This window comes from Alternaria ventricosa, assembly GCF_023758065.1.
Source record: "Alternaria ventricosa strain BMP 2768 chromosome Unknown scaffold_18, whole genome shotgun sequence".
NCBI lineage: Eukaryota > Fungi > Ascomycota > Dothideomycetes > Pleosporales > Pleosporaceae > Alternaria > Alternaria ventricosa.
In genome coordinates this window covers 450,510-466,390 of record NW_026055698.1, presented here as the reverse complement: position 1 = coordinate 466,390, position 15,881 = coordinate 450,510, and the positions used below count along the sequence as shown (strand labels likewise).

Below are 15,881 nucleotides of genomic sequence, written 5' to 3'. Positions count from 1 at the left end.
ATGCAGCCCTAACGTAACAGGGACTTGTATGTGGTCAAGTGGTGGAGGAGCAATCCCTGCGTGTATGAAACGGACGTCCACGTACTCAAAGGGCCTGAAAGGGGGCATCTTTCCAGGAACAGATTTCTGTCACTGCCGGTATTCATATCCTATCCAGTACGCAGTGTGACTGCACCTTGAGATACGGCATCGGACCGTGCAAGATTTAATGTGGTTCTGCGACCAGCGACCTTGCATACATGGCGTTCACAACCTGTCAAGGGGCGGGTGACTGCTGACTCGGTCCGATTTGATCGCTGAAGGGATCATCCGCCAACGGTTTTCTCCGCAGCTCAGGCACATGCTCAAAGTCATCACTGGCGAGAAATCTCCTCTTCAACTTGTCGCGTGACATCGTCGAAGTCGGCGAGAAGAAAGATCTTGCGACTACCCTTCATGTCGGGCGATAGACTAGCATAGTGCTCTTTGGACTACCAATTCGATAGTCAGAAGGCTCGAAGCTGAGGTTTGCGTGTAGCTCGACACGGGCATTCGAGGTGGAGCAGGCACGTGGCGTGGAGACGCGTCGGGAAATTACTGATGGCCCAATTCGTCCAGACAGCGCTAATCCTCCACCAGTTCGGTAAAGCCAGGGTCAGGGCGCGGGTGAAATCTCCAACGGTCGTCTCGTGGTTGTAGCGCGATGTCAACAAAAGGCTGCGTCATGGAAGGTCTACAGTCTCCCCCCCGGTTCGGGTGCAAATACGAGTTTTAAGCCAAATTATAAGGTCTGATTAGTTAAAACCCTAGCAAAGACGATTATTAAGCAAATAAGCCCTTGTTTAGGAGGTTTTATTCCTTGCTAAGGTTCTTGTTATGCTTCTCTATTGGCTAGAAAAGGGTCCACTTTCTGTCGTATTGGCACCCGAACCGGGGGGGAGACTGTACCGTGCACGTGTGAAGCTACTAGGCTGAAATGAGCACGCTACGCCGCTTGGGGAACTTTCGGGCCGATCCAGGCAGGAAGGTGCCTGAGTGCTGGCTTCCGACGATCGGGCAAAGACAACACCGTACTTTCTGTAAAATCGCGACTCAGTAGTTTGCGCGACCACGTCGTGGACTGCAGCTTCAAATATACTTGGGTAACTGAGATCAACATACTGCAGCTCGACTACACCAAAAGACGGACATACGGGCCGATAGTTCACGTTGTAACAGTGAGATGTGGCTGAGCGGACTGCAACCCACTGACAAGGAACAAAGAGCCGCTCTGAGAACGACCAATGCAACGAGGATACCAGTGCGACGGCAGCCCTATCTAAGCTTTTCTCACTGAATGGGTCATACCAATGAGTCGCTGGAGACGTCTACGATAGTCCGCATCGAAGCCGCGAGTTCCGCGCCCTGGCAGTTCTACCCCTGATGCCGATCCCAATCGACACCAACACGATGACCTGAAGCGCACAGGTCATGACTCGAAGCTGTTAGAGGCACAGCAAAATAGGAAGAGTTTTGGGAACCTGAAAGCGGCATCGCGCATGGCGCATGCCCTTAAGGCATCTTGATTAAGCTTCCTCTTGGTAAGGCGAACTAAATGAATGCAGGGATGCATACCTGGGAGAACCACAACTGACAGTATCTATGCCAAGCTGCCAGCCTCAAGACAAGATACGGTGAGGCTGTCAAATCTGCCATACTCCAGCTAGAAATTACTCGAGCGGGGCAAAGGACCCGTGCTGGTGGTTTCCACCTTTATGGGGTCACCAACAGCGATCTACGCTCATGATACCACTTCATAATGGCCGAATGCATGGGTCACTCCAGTGGATCAACTACGGACACCCTGGAATCAGGCTTCGTCATGTCGATCGACATCCTACTGGTCTTCCTAATGCACACAACGGTGATATACCGGATATTACTGTGCTGCCACACTTGTACATGGTGTGGCGTTAGGAGAGCGACGTTGGAGTGGGTGAGTATATAAGTACTATCGGCTCCGACTTCAGTAGTAGTATCATCCAGCTACAGATCCACAGTCATTCCTTTTTTACGACACTCGCTTTTTGCTCCAACTATTTTACAGTCTTTCCAAGAACCCTAATTCTCCCAAGATGCGTTTCAACGTCCCCGCCATTCTTGCAGCCGCCGCTGTTGCGAACGCCGCTGTTATTCCCCAGATCCCCAAGGTTGATGGCGTCGTTGGTGGCGCCACATCTGGCGTCTCTTCCACCGTCAACGTAAGTACACTACAAGCCGTCTTATGATTACTCAACTGACACCTCAACAGAAGGTTGAGGGTGTCGCAAGCCCCAAGATCAACGCCTCCATCGGTCGCCGTGTTAACGCAAAGGTCGGCACCAAGTTCGGCTCCGTAGACGCCTCCGTCGACCCCAAGAAGATCAACGCCAACGTTGGTGCCCACATCACCAGGCGCCAGGTTCCTGACGTTAAGCCCATCGTTGGTGGTGCTACCTCCGGCGTCACTTCCACTGTCAACGACGTCAAGAACGTTGGTGCTTCCGCCAACGTTGAGGCTCTCGACGACGTTGTCGAGGTTGAGGTTGGCAAGCGCCAGGAGCTCCCTGTCGCTGGTGACCTCGTCAACGGTGCTACCTCCAAGGTCTCCTCCACTGTCGACGACGTCAAGAACATCGATGCTAAGGTCGATGCCCTCGGTGCTTCCATCGACGCATCCATCGGCAAGCGCCAGGACCTCCCCGTTGTTGGCGACCTCCCCGTCGCTGGCGGCGCTGCCGGCGACGTTACTTCCAAAGTTGGCTCCACTCTCGCCGATGTCCAGAACCTGAACGTCAACGACATCGCTGAGGGTGTCACCGCCCCTGTTGCCCCCATCGTTGACGGTGTTGAGTCTGCTCTCAAGCCTGTTGTCGACGGTGTCGAGCAGGCCGTTGCTCCCGTCACTGGCGCTGTCTCCGGCCTTGTTACCCCCATTGTCAACGACGTCAAGGACAGCGCTCTCGGCACTGTCAACGGCGTTACCTCCAAGGTTGAGTCCACTGTCGGATCCACTGTTGACGACGTCAAGAACACTACTGGTTCCGCTTCCGCTCTTGGTCAGTCCGCTGACGCTGCCGTCACCAAGCGCCAGGTCCCTGACGTCGCTCCTGTTGTTGGTGGTGCCACTGGTGCCGTCGAGCCTGTTGCCAACACTGCCACTGGTGCCGTTAAGCCTGCCGTTGACACTGTCGAGGGTGCCGTCAAGCCTGCTGTCGACACCGTCAAGGGCGCTGTTGAGCCCGCTGTTAACACTGTCAAGGGCGCTGTCGACCCTGCCGTCAACGCTGTCAAGGGTGCCGTCGAGCCCGTTGTCAACACTGTCACCGGTGTTGTCTCTCCTGTTGTCGACAACGTCAAGGGCGTAGCTGGCTCTACCGTCAAGACCGCCACCGACAAGGTCGGCTCCACCGTCGACGACGTCAAGAACATTGACGTCTCTACCGATGTTCTCGGCGCTGCTAAGGTCGACGCCTCCCTATAAAGGCGCTGCTAAGCTATGACGGTCATGCTTCGAGCGTAACGCAATCTTTCGGCGTCCATAGCGAGACGCATTTGTACATATATCCTAATCTGTAGTAACATCTAATCAGAAATACCCCCCTAACTTCATCCATTGCTCGTGAACATGATAAGTCGAGAGTGACTAGTGATGATCCTTGACAGCCCGCTACTTTGTACTGTGCTAATCACGCCCCCGAATGAAGAAATGCTAACTCATCGATGTCAAGTGTATGATGTCCTTTATCGACACGAAATGACGGCGTGGTAGAGTGGGCATGAGCTCTGTCACCCACGATTGAGCTCGATAAGCAGACGAGAGTTGTCTCATCTCTAGCCACAGTCTTGCGCCATATCCAAGCTCTTGAGTCAACCAATATAGGATTCTGTGTAATCACCTTGTTTCTGTGTCGACACATGATACAACATTTATTCTGAATGTTATCTATTGAAGCTTCATCGAGTTGCGAAGAGTGTATTACCTTGGCATTGGTTGTGCTCATGATGTGAGTGGTGGTCTGTATGTACCACGGTATAGAGAGTGGAGCCGAGGGCCATCCGTAGTTCAGGACACACATCTTGGGTAAGAGAGGCTATCACCAAGTCTTAGCTCCATGACAAGTGAGAGGTCCTTGGGATCGACTGCCACGTATTTATACGCAATCTATTGCCGTACGACGCGTCTCCCTTCGACTTCAACACACATTCCTTCCACAATAACAGTAACTTTACCCCGGGAAGGAAGACATGGAGTCTCAGAGTAACCCACACAAGCGACAGAAGCTTGGTTTCGAAAAGTAAGTCTTAAACTACATCTGAGACAGGTATACTGACAACATTGGTTCCAGCTACTCAGATTCAAAGGTCCTATCCGACATTACGATTCGATACGGAGCTTCGGGAGAGCGTACCTTTGAAGGTCACAGACTGCTGCTAAGTGCGAAGTCGTACTGGTTCAAGGCAGCCTTTACCGGTCAATTTGCAGTAATGCCAGTCTTGCACGACAGATATGTATGTTCCTACTGACCTGAGAAGGAAAGCTCCGCCAAAGAGATCACTCTAAAAGAAGACGACCCCGATGCTCTCAGGGCTATGCTCAATTACGCATACGATGAGAAGTCCGTACCCTGGCCAGACGATTCGTTAGCTGGTACTACTTTCGACATCCATCATATCTTAGACCTGTACCGTGTTGGGGACAAGTACGACTTTCCCTCATTTCGGCTGCAACTTATCTTTCGGCTCATGACTGCTTTGAGGAGGTGGTTCTCTCGACCTAGCGAGCCTTCTATCGGATACGCTGCTGAATCTGAGGAATTCTGCGAGATCATCAGGAAAGTCTACGACATCGTTGGTTCAGAACATCAGGAGGACCAGGACTTAGTGGAAACTTTCCTCCAGGCAATAGACGAGCACCCCTCCGCTCGCATTCTCAACAACACCGGCGGCAAGCAGGGTATAATAGTGAAGGCATCCCGAGAGGTAGCAGAATTTGGACGAGACATCTTCCTGCACTTAATGTACATTGTTGGAACCGAGGATCACAAGGACGGAACAGTATCTACAACCGAGTTGTGTACAGGAATCAAGGTCGTATGTTTGCTTTGCGAGGAACGTTGGTGGAAAGTGGTAGTAGAGGGGCCTGTTGAGGGACCTGTTGAAGAACAGGTGATGGGGTGCATACGCGAGGATTGCGATGGTTCGATGCAAGATTTGAGGGTCTTAAGGCGAAGTGATCCATAGTCTTGCTGGTATGCTTGCATGGATGCAAAAGTGGTAGCGCGGTCTTGCCTCGGCAGCGGAGATCTCCGGCACTACCGGCAGGCCACCCTGAGCTAGGTTTCAACTTTCCAATGTTTCCCCCTCGAATTGCTGTCCATGAACTTGCGATTCCACCAGCCTGCCACTTTAACGACGTTACGACCCATTGACGACCATTTTGCATATCCCGCTCTCTTTTCTGTCTTTCTGAACTGTTAGAGATACTACGCGTGGCTCCTACCTAGCTCGGAACCGTCTGCGACCAGCCATACCTAGAACACACGCTCTCGCGCAATCACGCCTCACCGCTCCAGACCTTAGCTACTCGGCTCACACGACTTGCTATCGCACTCGCTCTTTACGTCGAAACATCACACCCTCCTTGTCTGCCCACCATGCCCGAAACAACCAAGGTCGTGCCCCTCACCTGCCACGGCCACTCGAGACCTGTGCCGCATATTCACTTCTCGTCCCTGGTAGACGAGGACCAATACTATATTATCTCAGCATGCAAGGATAACAACCCCATGCTCCGCGACGGAGTCACGGGAGACTGGATTGGCACCTTCCTGGGCCACAAGGGCGCCGTTTGGCAAGCGAGACTCTCCTCGGATGCCTCATTGGCAGCGACGGCCTCTGCAGATTTCTCTGCGTAAGTCTAATAAAGCATAACGCGTGGAGATGGTGCTAATAACTGACAGCAAGGTCTGGGACACACACACCGGTGAAGCACTACACACACTCTCGCACAACCACATCGTACGCGCCGTCGCGTTCCCCAACCAGCCCCACCCCCAGATCCTCGCGACAGGAGGCATGGAGAAGAAGTTGCGTATCTACGACCTCTCACGTAGCGACGCGACGAGCTTCGAGATTGGCGCAGGTGTTCACACCGGAACCATCAAGTCGATCGTGTGGACATCGGATCCGAACGTTATAATCACAGCTGCCGAAGACAAGAAGGTGCGGTGGTGGGACTTGCGACAAGAATCCACAATCGGCGAGCATGCCGTCGAAGGCACTGTTGGCTCTTGCGAGTTGGATAACACCTCCTCGGAGGGCATTTTGAGCGTAGCCGCTGGAAACAGCGCCTACTTCTTCAACAGCCAGTCGCCCGGATCGCTCATCAAGAGCATCAAGACACCGTACGAGATTGCCAGTGTGGCTCTGCACAATGGGGAGCGGAAGTTTGTCACTGGTGGCAGCAACCAGAACGATACCTGGGTCAGGGTCTGGGACTTTGACGAGGAGAAGGAGCTCGAGACCAACAAGGGCCATCACGGACCTATCTGGTCGGCAAGCTTCTCGCCTGACGGAAAGCTATATGCGACAGGCAGTGAGGATGGAACAGTCAAGCTCTGGAAGTTCACATCTGGACCGTACGGTCTGTGGAAATAGAATTTCGCATGACCAGCGCTGCCTCTGGTCACAACTATGGCCAAATACAACATTCCAGTGCCCCAATGATAGCAAATACGAGACAAGTAGCCTTTACCACTTCGGACATTTTGGACAAGCTGTTGCAAATCGTGGTTCTTAACAATGACACATTTGGAGCAGGTGAGCAGAAGCGTGGCGAGACCATATCGTAATCGCAGCGTTGGAGTTGACATTACATTCGCGCGCTATCTCAGGCTACTACTCCAACCAGGGTAACTGTACCCGCGGAATTATCCGATTCGACATGCCGAAGGATCATCAACACCAATGGCGTGCAGCAACATCGTCCACCTGCATATGCTACGGCCGGCCTAGGTAGCGATATGCAATGCTCAACACAACGATAAGACTGCCTTGGCAAGATAGCCGATAACTACGTCGACGGCCGTTGCCAAGGGTGGGAGGCCTTGACCGATACAACTTAAGTACAGACATCGTATGCCCGCTGTGTGTATTGTATCTCTACACATCACCTACCGCCTGCGAGAAGTCGTTGCCAGGGTCTTCGGTTGTTGCGTCTCTACCCCTCCCCGATCAGCAGCTGGATCCGGACTTGAAGCACCAACATCCTTGCCAGCAACTGCGCAAAGTCAAAATGGGGGAGAAAGAGGAAATCTCGCCAGCGCGAGAGCCCAGTATTGATGAGGGGCAACTCGCTGCTGAGAAGCAGATGCGCGATATCGGTGCAGATCTGTATCTCGAAGTCCAGCAATACTCAAGAGAAGAGCTAGAAGCCGAGCGCAAAGTCGTCCTAAGAAAAATCGACTGGGTCATCATGCCAATGGTACTTTCCCTCCAACCCGACCCCCCAAACCACAAGGCAGCACAGCTAAGAGAACCAGATCTGCATAACATACATGATCCAATTCCTCGACAAACTCTCCCTAAACTACGCAAACGCCTACACCCTAACCCCCGACCTTGGTCTCCAAGGCGACCGCTACGGCTGGGTCGCCGCCATCTTCAACTTCGGCTACCTCTTCTGGGCGCTCCCTGCAAACTACCTCATCCAACGCCTCCCAGTCTCGAAATACACGGGTCTGATGATCCTCCTCTGGTCCATCCTCCTCTGCTGCCACGTCGCCGCGAAAAACTACTCCGGCATGCTAGCTCTCCGCTTCTTCCTCGGCATGTTCGAAGCGAGTATCAGTCCCGCCATCATGAATATAGTCAGCATGTTTTACCGCCGCGACGAACAACCCGTTCGCATGTGCGTATTCCTTGCTTTCAACGGCATGGCAACTATGGTCGGTGCGCTGCTCGGGTACGGTCTCGGCCACGCGCATTCTGCGCATATCAAAACGTGGCAACTCATCTTCCTCGTCATCGGCCTGTTGAACTTCGTCTGGGCGTGGGTGTTCCTCTGGATCATGCCTGATAGTCCGTCCACCGCCAAGTTCCTGAACCATAAACAGCGCATCGTGGCGATTGATCGTATCGCGAGTAACATGATTGGTGTTAAGACGAAGCAGTTTCAGAAAAAGCAGGCGCTGGAGGCGGTGCTGGATTTCAAGGTACTTTGCATTAGTCTGATTGGGCTTTGCTGTGGAGTTATCAATGGCGGTGTGTCGAACTTTTCGTCGAGTTTGATAAGGGGATTTGGGTTTAGTGGCATTTATGCCACGTTGCTCCAGCTTCCGACTGGGGCTATTGAGTTTGTTGTTGTGCCGCTTTGTGGACTTGCGGCGGGTTACTTCCGGGACACGCGTTGTCTTATATTGGCTTTGGTCTGTCTGCCGCCGTTGGCTGGATTGTTGGGAATCCGACTTACGCCGCTATCGGAACGCTGGAGTCTTGTTGGATGCACATGGCTACAGTACATTATTGGCGCTCCGGTTATCCTGTCCTGGAATTTGCTTACGACAAACATCGCGGGTCACACGAAGCGTAGTACTGCAAACGGCATGTGGTTCGTCTTCTACGCGGCGGGCAATATCGCGGGTGCGAACATCTTCTTTGCAAGGGAGGCGCCGAGATACTTCTCGGCGTTGACGGGGCTTATCGTTTGTTATTGCGCGATGGTGGTGATTGGGGGTGTGCTGGCTCTGTGGATGGGATGGGAGAACAAGAGGCGGGATAGGAAGTATGGTCAGGGCGAAGATGATCAGGCCATTCGGGATGGATTCAGCGATTTGACGGATAAGCAGGCGAAGCATTTCAGATATGCGTTGTAGAACGGATAAGGATCAACAGAGACATTTTGATAGTTACTATTTGTGCTTTCAAGAAGAGATGCTCAACCTTCCCAGATCCTTCACAATGTCATCCCCCTTCACATCATGCTTATCCACAATACCTGGCGAGAATCCAATGCCTTCGCACCCTCCTTCATCATCGAAATCAACATCCAGTATTTCTTTTGTAACCCACTGCGCCGTCTTAGCATGCAAACTCGGTTCCACCGACACTTCCTTCCTCTTTCCCCCGTACACCTGGCTCCTTCCTTCCGCGAGTGCCTGGAACACAACTAACTGGTCGCGCAGATACTCATCCACGCAGCCACCATGCTCGATCTCTGCTAACAAATTAGCGGATACCTTCTTCACAATGGTAGGGATGATCTGTTCGAGCGTTCCAGCCCGAACCCCACGATCATATAGCCAGTCGCGGCCAAGCTTCATGCCAGTGGACGTGGTAGCTGCTAGTAGGAGGTAGTAACGTTTGTCGTGGTGTGAATCTTCAAAAGTAGTCTCCACCCTATCATCGTGTCCACCCGCATAGCCGAAGAAACAAGACCCTAGACGCTCCAACATAACATCGAGTTCCTCGCGAAACTGCCGCTCAGTATCTTTGGGTGCGATGGCGGTCGCCGTTAGACTGATGATTTCTCCTCTATCGAGTAATTGAAACGCTGATAGTCTTTCTTTCATGGGCGGAATTGTGAACGTGACGCTACCAACAGTAGCACTTCCTTGTGACCAACCCCGTGAGTGGATCTGAATGTCGATGTGTGGTATACCGATAAGGCTTAGCATTGGTACGAGGACCTGCCCAACATAATCGATGGACGGGGAGTTGGAAACGTTGGTGCCTCCATCAATGCGTACACGCATCGACGTTTGAACTCCAGAGAAGATGATGTACGGTAAGATGGCTTGTAGGACTAGATTGACACTTCCGGGGGTATTCTGTTTGATGCGTACTTGGCCAACACTCAGTGCACTGTTGATACTTTCGACGGTCTTGGATGGGCTGAAAGTGATTTCCTTGCTCTTGAGTTCTGCACCGTTAATGTCTGCATCGCTTGCCTGGCCTAGCCACTGCACGCACGTCAAATGCTGAGCTTTGAGTCCTCCACCGCCAGATCGCTTGCCTCGGATCTTGTCGATGTGGATTGACTTTTTCGTTAGGCTCGAGAGGCCAAGGGCTACCCGTAGGAGTTGGCCTCCACCTTCGAGCGTCGTACCGTCTAGATATATCGGTGTCGGGGTTTGATGTGCGGACGCCATGGCTATGGAAAATGCTGCTGAATGACTACACAGCTTACTGATAAGTTACGTGCAGGAGTAGAACATACTCCGAGATGCATCGCTGTTGGGGCTGAGACATGCGCTGATGCCTGGTGTATGAGTGAGGATGACTCAGGCGGTCGCACTTTCCCTTCACGCTGCGAATGAGCCGTAAGGCCACCCAGCTGTAGGAGGTATCTATTTAGTCACATTTGCGCCTTGTTCGTTTGAGAGAGTGAACTTCTTTGTGGAAACCTCATCGATTGGGCGTGGGAGTGAGCAAGGAGACGACCTAGAGCGCGCAAAGCTGCAGCGTCCCGCGACTATGACGTCGTGTAGTGACAAACATTCAGACAATAGACATATATACAAACACTGGGCATCTGGACCGTGATGATTGCAAAGACGCTTGAAGGCGAGCGTGGAGTTGGTGGTGCCTTGCTTCAGGGACTCTCGGAGATCGAGCCGCGGCACGCAAGCGATCGACGCGGCGGTCCTGTCGTCATCAGCGAGGCGCCGAACTTTTGATTGACATGTCCGAAGTCGTCCACTCCCACGTCCGCACGTCCATCGCCATGTCGAATGCCTCCATAACGCCTCAATTCGCTCATCACGTCCGGTAGCCGCATCGTCTACCCCCCGCCAGCCATGCGCGCCCCGCTGGCTTTCTCCGCAAAGGCCTGGCACGGCCCAGGCAACGGAGCCCTCTTTTCCAATATACAGTCGCGCATCTCGACGACAACACCCGCCATTTCGAGATCCTTCGCTACGACACCCATACCGAAAGCTTCAATATCCAAGGCGTCACCGAACAGCTGCGCGCCGTCCCTCTTCGCACCGTCATCAATCCTCCGATTCGCAGCCGCGGGCACCACACGCAACAATGGTCTACACACACCAGCTCGCATGTTCACGACATCGCGACTACTAGCCGAAGCCTCAAGCAATGCCAAGCCTGCGAGGCAGCGCATATCATACAAAGAGGAAATCAAACAGAAGGGCATCGTAGACCTAGAGGAGCACGATGGTGAGCCCGAGAACGAGGAACAAGGCTTTGCAAAGTCTGAAAAGGCGGCGCAGGCGAAACAGGTCAATTTGAGCGCCAAACTCAGCAAAGACGGGTCTGGCGCTGCAGGTGCACCAGGCGGCATGAAGGAGATCTGGAGACTGATCAAAATTGCCCGACCTGAGCTAGGTGTACTCTCCTGGGCCTTCCTGTTCCTGCTCCTTGGTTCTGGCATTTCCCTCTCGGTACCCTTCTCAATTGGTAAAATCTTGGACGCCGCTACCTCGACTGAAAATACCAATGGTCTACTATTTGGTGTTTCTCCATCTATCTTCTACTTCGGGCTGGCAGGTGTCTTGACGACCGGCGCTGCTTTCAACTTTGGACGTATTATCATCCTTCGAATCGTCGGAGAGCGCATCGTCGCACGTCTTCGATCGCAGCTCTACCGCAAGACCTTCGTCCAAAACGCCGAATTCTTTGACGCCAACAGGGTTGGAGATCTTATCTCTCGTCTCGGTTCGGATACCATCATCGTTGGAAAGAGCATCACACAAAACTTGTCGGACGGTCTACGCGCACTCGTTAGCGGTGCAGCTGGTTTCGCCATGATGGGTTTCGTCAGTCTGAAGCTTACTGGTATTCTCGCACTCATCGCCCCGCCTGTCGCCCTCGTCGCCTTCTTCTCCGGTCGATCGCTCCGAAACCTCAGTCGTAAAATCCAGAAGAACTTGGGAACATTGACCAAGATCGCCGAAGAGCGGTTAGGCAACGTTAGGACAAGTCAAGCCTTCGCTGGCGAGGTTCAAGAAGCATCACGATACAACCGGCAGATTAAGAGGATATTCGCTCTGGGAAAGAAAGAAGCTGTCGTCGCCGCGAGCTTCTACGGAAGTACTGGACTAATGGGCAACCTGACCATCATCTCCATCTTGTATGTTGGTAGTAACATGGTCAAGAACGGCGTCATCTCGATCGGTGAACTCTCCTCATTCTTGATGTACACCGTCTATGCTGGTTCTAGCATGGTTGGTCTTTCCGGCTTCTACGGCGAGATGATGAAGGGCGTCGGAGCTGCCAGTCGTCTCTTCGAACTCCAGGATCGCAACCCAACAATATCTCCCACCAAGGGTCTGCCGGTCAAATCGGCGCGCGGACCCATCGAATTCAAGAACGTCAACTTCAGCTACCCAACCAGACCCGCGGTAACTATCTTCAAGGACCTCAGCTTCAGGATTGAGCAGGGTACCAACGTGGCTATCGTTGCACCTAGCGGAGCTGGAAAGTCCACAGTCGCCAGTCTCCTTCTACGTTTCTACGTTCCCAACTCCGGAACTGTCACAATCGATGGCCGAGACATCACCACCTTGAACGCGAAGCAATTGAGAAGGAAGATTGGTTACGTTGGACAAGAGCCCGTACTATTCTCTGGCACCATCGCGGAGAACATCGCATACGGCGTACCGAACGCTACACGCGCTGAGATCGTGGCTGCTGCTCGAAAGGCCAACTGCCAGTTCATCAGCGATTTCGTACGTACATCCCCTATGATGTGAGAGTTTCGCTAACAAGTACAGCCTGATGGCCTTGAAACACACGCTGGCGCCAGAGGTACTCAACTCTCGGGAGGCCAGAAACAACGTATTGCCATTGCACGAGCACTCATCAAGAAGCCCGACATCCTTATCCTCGACGAAGCCACGAGTGCTCTGGACGCCGAGTCTGAAACTCTGGTGAACCAAGCGCTTAACAAGCTTCTCCAAGAGAACAACACGACTATCAGCATCGCCCATCGTCTATCAACGATCAAGCGGTCTGACCGTATCATTTGCATCGACTCTGAAGGTAGGGTAGCCGAAGAAGGCACCTACGAACAACTCAGCTCGAACCCAGAGGGCGCATTCAACAAGCTCATGGAATGGCAGATGAGCGGTGGTGACGTGCCTGCTAAGGACGTCAAGGCCCCAAAGCCTACCGAAGAAGAGGAAATCGAGCGAGAGCTTGATGAGGAGAAGGAAGAAGCTGCTGGCCGCAACCGCGTCTAGTGAAGCTGCATCTTTATTTGTATCACATCCAATGGCAGTCGTGGCGATTTTGCGCGACTCTCCTGCTTCTTCATGGAAGCAACGGTGGGCAAGCCCGCCACCAACAATGAACCTCCACACCGCACCAAGGCTGCTACAGCGGTACGTTTGGGCCCAGACACGCATTCCAAAAGCAAAATGTGCTCCGCAGGGATACCTGAGAGTGGTCGCCCTCGTGCATGACGCTATTTGAGTGGTACTATTTGGTCAAACATGTGAACTTCTACAATCAAGTTCCTATATTGCCATAGCCTAGCATATAGTATCACGTTCTGACTACCCAAGCATGTGAGGCTTGTAGCTATAATCAAACAATCATTCTCCTCTCAGCATCACTCCACATTCTGCAAGACACATCGGGACGCTCCGCTAGCTCCTTTAGTACCCTGATCTCACCCTGCATGGCAATGTCATAACATAATCAGGTACGACACCACTCATGGCACGCACCACAGTCTGATACATGAGAAGCTACCAATCAAGACGTTATTGATCTTACTAGCGCACCAAACGAGGCAATCTCCCCGTACATCGTGAGGTAACGCGATGGTGACGTCATGCATACCACACAGTCTAGACCCTCCACACCTAACGCGCGCTGACGCGATGTATACCGTGATGTCGTCAAAAGCAACGTGCCATATAATCCCCATCTCACTCTCCACGTACACTCATTCCTCCCAAAACCAATTCTTCCCTAAATGCTCAACACCACATCCCGTCTCCTCCGCCTCTCCACATCCACACTCACAAAGCGAACGGCCACACCCACCACCACAAAGTCCTTCAGCACAGTAACCCCCCGCCTCTACGCCGCCAAAATGGACGCCTTCAAGAAAGTCGGAAACCGCGAGAACGCGCCCCCAAAACACGAAATGGTGCATTTCCCCGGCCTCATGAGCGAAAAACGCAGCTTCGGCGACTTCCGCACCGTCCTGCACACAGGCCTCTATTCTCAAATCGTCGCCATGGAAGTCCCCGTCAACGGCGAGATTGGGGATGAAGTTCACACCGTCGACCAGATCCTGCTGTTTACATCAGGAAAGGGACTCGCGACGGTGAATGGCAAGGACCAGGAGGTCAAGGCCGGTGATGTGGTTGTTGTGCCGGCGGGGACGCAGCATCAGTTTGTGACTAAAGGGGATCAGCCGCTCGAGTTGATTACGGTGTATGCGCCTGCGGAGCATCTGCCGAGTAGTGTGCATAAGACTAAGGAGGAGGGGGATAAGGCTGAGGAGGATGAGATTGATGAGGCGCCTGAGTGGGCGTTGAAGCCGAAGAGTGAGAATGAGAAAAATGGGTTGGTTAAGGAGAGTGGGAAGTATTAGAGTAAGAAGGGTGTGTAGTCTGAATGACACGCGTTCTTAATGGAGCTGGTGGATTTTCTGTCTTTGTTGGTGTAAAAGATCGTGAACCGGGGTACGTCCTCGCACGACTCATACGCGAGGAGATACTCTACGAAAGAAAGAAGTATCGCATCTCCAAGAACCCCCAGGTTACGTCCATGACTGGATATCGCGTAGGAGGTTAGACCTCAACCCATTCCGTAAGCTCTTCCTTGCGGACCTTGTGTCGCAAGAGCCTCTTCTCTTTGCCCTCTCCATCAAAGACGGCGGGTACGATTTGTATGTTGGACTCACTGCCAAACTTCATCTTAACATCCCATGCCTTCCCTTGTTTGAGCTCCCCAATATCGTCCGCAATCCTGAGAGCCTTGTACTGAACACCGTCTCCCAAAGTATCGCCCCAAAACCGACTTGATTGCGGGCGCTTGCTGCGACCGCCTTCAATATCATTTTCGGGATTGAAGTTACACACCAACCACGGCGCGCCTGCTCTTCCGTTCTCCTCAATGGCTACGACGAGGATGAAGTTAGAGTCAGACCAGGATCTCTGCCATTCGTTTCTTTTAGCCCTTTGTTTGTTACTTTCCAAGTCACAGTCCTTAAGGTAGAACACCCGGCCCAGCTGGATAAACACAAAGCCCGTGGCGTCGTTGCCTGTGGACTCGTTTAGGAGACTAGATCGATCGGGTTCAATATCCTTGGGCTGGGCTCCTGCGGTCTCGGTCTCGGATGCTGTCTTCCATATGTTGATACCAAGTATATCTTTGAATTCCGGCCACTCGCGTTCATCATCCCAGTCCACGTCTTCATCCTCGTATATCAGTTTGATATACCCATCGGGTACTAGGCTGAAGTGGTAGTCGCAATGCATTCCCAGTTCGATCCAATGCAGTGTGTCATAGACGGTTTCGCGCGATTCTCCATCATGAAAGTCGGTCTCTTGGATCGCTTTGATGAGGTCGGCGGCGGTTGGACGTGGTTGGGCTTGGCGAACGCGTTCTGCTTCCTCATACTCTTGGTTCATTTGCTTGCGCCTCCATTCGTGATATCTGTCTATACTTGCTACGTCGGGGAGGAGTTGTGGTATGTCTCGGGGCTGGCGGTCAGAGCCGTCGTCGTTGGGGCTGGGATGGCCAGCTTGCGACATGGCGCCGGCCATAAGTTCTGCGAAGATCTTCTCGCAATCGGCGTCGGTTAGGGATGACATGGTATCTTTACGTTTGCTTGGGTAAGTTTGAGTGAGAAAGAAAGAGGAAGAGAGAAGTCAAGTTCAGTTTTGCTGTGTGTGAAAAGGCAA

General features: G+C 52.7%; 8 protein-coding genes across 8 annotated transcripts; 6 read left to right on the top strand and 2 right to left on the bottom strand.

The window, feature by feature from the left end:
* Positions 1 to 2,093: 2,093 nt before the first annotated feature.
* Positions 2,094 to 3,481, top strand: J4E93_008854 (uncharacterized protein; the record flags this gene model as incomplete). Its single annotated transcript, XM_049346751.1, has 2 exons — positions 2,094 to 2,219; positions 2,270 to 3,481. The coding sequence occupies 2 exons, from the start codon at positions 2,094 to 2,096 to the stop codon at positions 3,479 to 3,481; spliced, it is 1,338 nt and encodes a 445-aa protein (XP_049196171.1).
* Positions 3,482 to 4,245: 764 nt separating this feature from the next.
* On the top strand, positions 4,246 to 5,170 carry J4E93_008853 (uncharacterized protein; the record flags this gene model as incomplete). The annotated part of the gene is made up of 4 exons (XM_049346750.1): positions 4,246 to 4,295; positions 4,347 to 4,482; positions 4,534 to 5,091; positions 5,135 to 5,170. 4 exons carry the CDS (start codon positions 4,246 to 4,248, stop codon positions 5,168 to 5,170), a joined length of 780 nt encoding a protein of 259 aa, XP_049196170.1.
* A 484-nt stretch (positions 5,171 to 5,654) lies between these two features.
* Positions 5,655 to 6,657, top strand: J4E93_008852 (uncharacterized protein; the record flags this gene model as incomplete). Its single annotated transcript, XM_049346749.1, has 2 exons — positions 5,655 to 5,911; positions 5,961 to 6,657. 2 exons carry the CDS (start codon positions 5,655 to 5,657, stop codon positions 6,655 to 6,657), a joined length of 954 nt encoding a protein of 317 aa, XP_049196169.1.
* Positions 6,658 to 7,294: 637 nt separating this feature from the next.
* On the top strand, positions 7,295 to 8,873 carry J4E93_008851 (uncharacterized protein; the record flags this gene model as incomplete). The annotated part of the gene is made up of 2 exons (XM_049346748.1): positions 7,295 to 7,483; positions 7,542 to 8,873. 2 exons carry the CDS (start codon positions 7,295 to 7,297, stop codon positions 8,871 to 8,873), a joined length of 1,521 nt encoding a protein of 506 aa, XP_049196168.1.
* A 48-nt stretch (positions 8,874 to 8,921) lies between these two features.
* J4E93_008850 (uncharacterized protein) lies at positions 8,922 to 10,148 on the bottom strand (the record flags this gene model as incomplete). The annotated part of the gene is made up of 1 exon (XM_049346747.1): positions 8,922 to 10,148. The coding sequence occupies one exon, from the start codon at positions 10,146 to 10,148 to the stop codon at positions 8,922 to 8,924; it is 1,227 nt and encodes a 408-aa protein (XP_049196167.1).
* A 648-nt stretch (positions 10,149 to 10,796) lies between these two features.
* MDR2 (multidrug-resistance transporter mdr2) lies at positions 10,797 to 13,199 on the top strand (the record flags this gene model as incomplete). Its single annotated transcript, XM_049346746.1, has 2 exons — positions 10,797 to 12,686; positions 12,732 to 13,199. The coding sequence occupies 2 exons, from the start codon at positions 10,797 to 10,799 to the stop codon at positions 13,197 to 13,199; spliced, it is 2,358 nt and encodes a 785-aa protein (XP_049196166.1).
* Positions 13,200 to 13,939: 740 nt separating this feature from the next.
* On the top strand, positions 13,940 to 14,566 carry J4E93_008848 (uncharacterized protein; the record flags this gene model as incomplete). Its single annotated transcript, XM_049346745.1, has 1 exon — positions 13,940 to 14,566. One exon carries the CDS (start codon positions 13,940 to 13,942, stop codon positions 14,564 to 14,566), a length of 627 nt encoding a protein of 208 aa, XP_049196165.1.
* Positions 14,567 to 14,765: 199 nt separating this feature from the next.
* J4E93_008847 (uncharacterized protein) lies at positions 14,766 to 15,791 on the bottom strand (the record flags this gene model as incomplete). The annotated part of the gene is made up of 1 exon (XM_049346744.1): positions 14,766 to 15,791. The coding sequence occupies one exon, from the start codon at positions 15,789 to 15,791 to the stop codon at positions 14,766 to 14,768; it is 1,026 nt and encodes a 341-aa protein (XP_049196164.1).
* Between the last annotated feature and the right edge of the window lie 90 nt (positions 15,792 to 15,881).